The sequence below is a fragment of the Cydia fagiglandana genome, chromosome 6 (assembly GCF_963556715.1).
Source record: "Cydia fagiglandana chromosome 6, ilCydFagi1.1, whole genome shotgun sequence".
Taxonomy (NCBI): Eukaryota; Metazoa; Arthropoda; class Insecta; order Lepidoptera; family Tortricidae; genus Cydia; species Cydia fagiglandana.
The window spans coordinates 1192854-1198853 of NC_085937.1; the positions used below are offsets into that span (position 1 = coordinate 1192854).

At 41.1% G+C, this 6000-nt stretch overlaps 1 protein-coding gene across 1 annotated transcript in view; it reads right to left on the reverse strand.

The window, feature by feature from the left end:
* LOC134664913 (stalled ribosome sensor GCN1) overlaps positions 1 to 5240 on the reverse strand; it is a 53508-nt gene extending 48268 nt beyond the window's left edge. Inside the window, exons 1-9 of the mRNA XM_063521624.1 lie at positions 5152 to 5240; positions 4974 to 5076; positions 4465 to 4660; positions 3857 to 4040; positions 3306 to 3467; positions 2207 to 2459; positions 1776 to 1954; positions 1432 to 1629; positions 475 to 636 (exon numbers count right to left, since the gene is read on the reverse strand). Of these exons, the coding sequence (XP_063377694.1) occupies positions 475 to 636; positions 1432 to 1629; positions 1776 to 1954; positions 2207 to 2459; positions 3306 to 3467; positions 3857 to 4040; positions 4465 to 4660; positions 4974 to 5076; positions 5152 to 5166 (1452 nt within the window). The 5' untranslated portion in view covers positions 5167 to 5240. The remainder of the gene's footprint in view (positions 1 to 474; positions 637 to 1431; positions 1630 to 1775; positions 1955 to 2206; positions 2460 to 3305; positions 3468 to 3856; positions 4041 to 4464; positions 4661 to 4973; positions 5077 to 5151) is intronic.
* Positions 5241 to 6000: the final 760 nt, after the last annotated feature.

Below are 6000 nucleotides of genomic sequence, written 5' to 3' on the forward strand. Positions count from 1 at the left end.
CGCAAAAAAGACCAATCTATACTTGGTTAAGCAGATCTTGTCAGTAGAAAAAGGCGGCAAATTTGAAAAATGTAGGCGCGAAGGGATATCGTCTCATAGAAAATTTGAATTTCGCGCCTTTTTCTACTGACAAGATTTGCTTGACCGTCTATATGTATTTTCCGACACGGCCAACCTAAAATTACATTTCTAAATCATCAAGTTAAAACATACCTGTAGCGGTTGATGACTTGCCTGCCACTGCCTGTACTAGCGGTGGTCGTAAAGCTTGTTCTTACGCAATTGAAGCTGCACCGCGGCGTAGTCGCGTTCTTACAATAGTTGACCAGACTTTTTTTACCAACATTGAGATATGCCGGTTCACACGCGGACGAGTCAAATATCAGGATGCCCGTGTCGGAGAGCCCATAGACGAATTCAGCAGTTTTTTTTTTTTAGTTTCATAATAGATGTGTGTCCAGGTGTTATCTATACCTGTAACGGTTGCTGAGCTGCCTTAGCGACAGCCTGAACTAGCGGTGGTCGTAGAGTCTGCTCCTGCGCAGGTGAAGCCGCGGCGCAGCGCAATGCGCGCGCCAGTAGACACAGACTAGCTACTCGCACGCCTACTGTCGCGTTCTTGGATGACTGGATTTTCTGAATACAAAAAATAAATTTCAATTCAAACGGAAAATACAAATCAAAGAAGCGATGTTTGCTTATTTTAGATGTACTCCAAGAAAAGTCTGCAGCGATTTTGATAGACCCCGCAGTGAAAGTGTTATTTATACTTACGTCATAATTCTGGTCAGTCTGGCCTAGTGGGTAGTGACCCTGCCTATGAGCCGATGGTCCCGGGTTCGAATCCCGGTAAGGGCATATATTTGTGTGATGAACATATATATTTGTTCCTGAGTCATGGCTGTTTTCTATATATACAAGTATGTATTTATCTATATACGTTTGTATATCGTCGTCTAGTACCCATAGTACAAGCTTTGCTTAGTTTAGTTTGGGGTAGGTCGATTTGTGTAAGATTGTCCCCAAATATTTATTTATTTATAATTTCATAGAAGTTTGACGTTTACAATGCCACTTGTACTGCGTGGGCTATTAAAATCGCTGCAGGCTTTTCTCGGTCTGACTCTATCCAAGTATGCCAACCCTAGAGCGCCAAGATAAAGGGCGCCAAATTGTGACAAAAAATTCGCTGATGATAACAAGAAATAACACAAAATGCAGTCAATATGATGGGTGCTGAGAAAGAGACGGCTACAGGGCCTAGGGCGGCGAGGACTGCAAATCCGCCACTGATTTTTATAAAACGTGCGTTGCAATACATTTGGCCACAATTTCTGTCACTTTAGCACCTGACTGGGCCATTATTGACACAGTTCAACCATCATAAACCATATTGTAACGTCAGATTTTTTTTTAATGTAGGACAAGTACCGTGTATAGGTCCAACAGCGGTACAGGTAGCGGCGGCTCTGCGCTCCGCGCCCAAGCTTGTGCTGCGTCCAGCGCGGCTACCAGCGTCCTCTCATGAGATTCGCTCTCTAACACGCGCGCTAGACCGGCACAAGCTGACTTTAGCAGGGTGCTTCGTGTGGCCGCGGGCACGTTGAGCGCCGTTAGTGTGGACACGCCCTGAAAACAAATGAACACAGTTGTACGCAAAAGGCCTGTGCACACCGGGTGCGTGTGTGTCGACGTGCGTATAGATCGAGCATCGAGAATAATACCCGTACAAATAAAGCATTCTCAATTATAGCAGAATTTTTATCTTAACTCACATTGAGTACTGCAATTTTGTCCTCGCTAGAAGTCAATTTTCCGCTGGCCCCGTGATACTCCGCAAAAGCATGTTTGAGCAGGTCTTCAGCAGCTTTCGGATCGGAGCAGCGTTGTGCGAGACGCTCGAGCGCGCGTAGGGCTTCGCCGCGCACCCACTCATCCTTTGAGTGCACATTCACTGGGGAAATAATGTAAAATATTGAATTTTGATATGGATAAATATAAATTACATATAATTTAAGACTGTGACTGAAGCTTCAAATCCCCAAGCTTAACTCAGAGGTCGTACAGTCGCCATCAGATATATCAGAGCGGCCAAGGTGTTCACAATATCTAAACACGCACTCTAACGCCTTGACAATAGAGGCATGCTCAGATATTTGTGAGCACCATAGTTCATATAATTCAATATACATGAATGTGCACTTACCAATCAAATTCTTCCCAATATCAACAGCGATCCCATCCAAATCCACATTCAGATTAGCAAAAACCTCGCCTACAGCCTCTATAATAGTCTCTGGGCTTCGCAGCATGGCTTTATGAAGAGCTGGTAGGAGTGTTTCATAGACTTCCGAGCGATCCAATAGGTGAAGTAGGTCGGTGCAGCCAGCGATGTAGGCGGCGTTGGGGCGGGCTTTTACGCTGATCAGGCTTTTGGTGAAGCTTTCTAGCATTTTGGCCTGGGGAAAAAGTTTACACTTAGGCTCAGTTGCACCAACCACATTTAATAGACTGATTAACATCAAACAGCAGTGAGTATGAAATCTCCCATACAAATAAATTTAGAGAGCGCTTTAACGGTGACAAGACGGTTTGGTGCAACCGACCCTTATTCTACTAAGATGGATCAGGATCATACAATAGTAAGCAATTTTATTTAGGCTGTGGTGTAGTATAAGGGGAGCCTTAGCCGAACATGAAACGGACTTTAGGTACTTTTTTAGAAAAATGTCGCCAAGTTGAACAAAAAAAGGCAGGGCACAGGCACCTACCTTTTTTCGGACAGTTTCGTCTCATTTTGAAACTGTGTCGTGATTGTCATAGGATTAGTAAAGTCAGGTCTTAGGGGTAAAAGCTAATGAATCTTGGCCGCCAATTTTACATGGGTGGGTGTTGACAATGGCAGCCAATTTTCGAACCCAAACTTGCCACTTTCAAATAATGTGTTTTAGTGTTCCTAATCAGTGGCATACTGAAACGACTTGTCTCACTGAAATGCTTGAATTAAAAAAAAAAGAAAAAAAATATTATAGGACATTATTACACAAATTGACTAAGCCCCACGGTAAGCTCAAGAAGGCTTGTGTTGTGAGTAGTCAGACAACGATATATGTAATATATAAATACTTAAATACATAGAAAACAACCATGACTCAGGAACAAATGTCTGTATCATCATACAAATAAGTGCCCTTACCAGGATTCGAACCCGGGACCATCGGCTTCATAGGCAGGGTCACTACCCACTAGGCCAGACCAGTCGTCGAAACGTGAATTATATTCGAAATTTTGCTATGCAAATATACCTTATGTGGTGTGACAAGCGTGGTGTCCCCAGTGAGCGCGGCATGGTGGCAAAGGGCTGAGAAGGCCACAGTGATGTGTGGGCCACTTTCCGGCGCTTGAGATAACAGGACCTCAGGCCACTTGGCTAGCTTGCTGCCAATGGCCAACCAGGATGTATGCAGCTGTGGAAAGAAGTATTCGTTAACCTTAAAGTGCTCTTGCTGTGAACATTATAGCGCCCGTGGCGAAAAACTGTGATTACTTGAACACATTACAGTTTCTTACTATACTTAATTTTTTTTAGCATTAGAAAGAAGGTAAGTGACAGTTTGACCTAACTTTTTATTGTAAAACACTTTAAAAAAATAAATAGCAGCTAATATGTAAGTAAAAGAGATTTGAAGGAACTGTCATAGGAACCATCATAAGAAACTCTCTAGTATACATTTTTTTTTCTAATGAGAGAGCTTTTTATCCAATAGATACGTTATCGTGCGTGATACGTCTTAAAACGTCCTGCGTAAAGCATCCCGCCAATACACAAAAGAGGGAAAAACCAGAAAAAAAATACCTTAGAGAAAGCCTTGTCATTCTGCCTCTTATCTCCGCCAGCGATGACAACGGCCAGCAGGTTGGCCTGCGCTAGCACCAGGGAAGGGTAGTCCACTCCGTCCTCTTCTGTGCCTTTGAGCGCCCCTTCCACTAGTACAGTGGACCAGCGCAGTGCATACAGCCCACTCTGACATGTGCTTTTACTACAAAATAAAAGGTTCATGTTTAAAAATTTAGGTAATTTAAGATTAAACCCAGGTTGATGTTTCTGATTATAACCTCCTTGACAACAGGGCATTAAAATTTGCTAGTAAAAATTTAACTCTGTCATGTTAACAAAATATTCAAAGTTGATTGGGGCATATGTGTAAGGCTCACAAATATCACTTCTTTGAGCTAATTAAAAATATTCCTCCACTATAACAACCTACTATTTACCTCACTAGGTATCAGAGGAGTTACTAGGTTAGAATTTCAAGAAATCATCTTTATTACCATTGGTCAAGTTTACTAGATACCATTAAGCTCTAATGAAATGTGAATTATACCTAATAAGGGTAGTGAAACTGCTTACTTCATACAAAATATAATACTGTAGGTAATAATTATAATAACAACACAACTTACGATGAAGCAGTATTCCTCAGTTGCTCCGAGACCTCCAGGAGCACAGGCAGCAAGCTTCTCAGAGTCCATTCCCGGTGATTGGAAGCCAGGTAGGCGAGCAAACTCTTCACATATGACTGGGAGGTGGAATCTTGGTACCGGTGTAGCGTGAGCATGAGCACTCGGCAGACATAGCGGACTGCTGGCTCTGTGATGCCTAATTACCAAGAAAAAAGTGGAAAAATATTTTTAAACACAACTGAACAAATAAACATCAAATTAACATAAAAATGATTCCAGCCACTTGTTGCTTATTGCATAACAACATCTGCGAGCTTAGTGCATGCAAGTTATTGACATATACTGCGTTAAGTTCCAACTTACAAGTTACGAAAATAGAATACTAGGTAGATCAATAAGCTCCAACAACCACAACCTAAAACGTCAATACTTTAAGATGTTTTTAAATAAGTAATTTATGAATGTGGTGTTTGAGGATGTTAAGAATGTGGTATGTTGTTTCTACAAACCTTCAGTTGATAAAACATCCTGAATTTCCTTCACTACCTCACGTCGACCCTTCAAACTTGCGGTCTGGATTTTAAAGGATATGTCCTTCAATTTCTTTTGAACCTGTTAACAAAATTATAGGTGAAGATTCGAAGTATTGCATTACTTGATTAATAAGCACATGTAAATTGAAATTACCTCGGAATCTGCCATTTTCTATGCACATTCAGTAAAATTCACACACGTCTTCATGCGGTGAAAATGGGTAGAACTGTCAAACGGTGTACCACAGAGTATCAAAAATATTTTTTTTTTCAAAGTAAAGGTGGCTACACACTGCTTTAATTAAAAACGATATTTACTTTAATTTTATTTTGTAAATTTATCCTGAAAGTGGAGATGTTACAATTTCTCTCTATCTATTTATTTCTATCTAGTTGATAGTTTTACGAAAATGTATAAAATATACATCAAAATGGACATAAAGAACTGGCAGTGTCCGGAATATATAATTATCAAGCGCCTTTACTTATGACTGGAACAGCCTTACTGGCAAAAAATCCAAGATGGTCTATAGGTCTATTTTTTTTATGTTGAAAAATTTAAATATCGAAGCTGCGAACGCGAGTGTGAAGTCGAGTTCGCAGATCTACGTCCGCACGGCCTGATTTGATCGGACAATTTAATCAGATTAGCGAATAATTGTCCCCGTCTGGACAGGCCTATAGCAATAGAGGCGTATTGTCAAAGTAAATTTTGTAGTCACAGTAAATTTACTGCTACTTGTCGACACAGAATTAAAACTTTTAGACTTTGATCCTTGTTCTTTCACCGATATGTGTTAAATTTGACAAATATTAAAAGGTGTCGCCATCTCGCCGATCACAGGCCGGAGGTATGGCGCTAACGCTCGAAAGGATTGCCTTGACCTTACAAACAACGGCGTCGTCATTTTACAAACGTGAAATCAAAGGTTATATAGCAGAAGTTCTAAGGTCCTGTTTTCTAAGGGGACCTTGCATTTTGGAGACAAAGCAAACCGCTTGG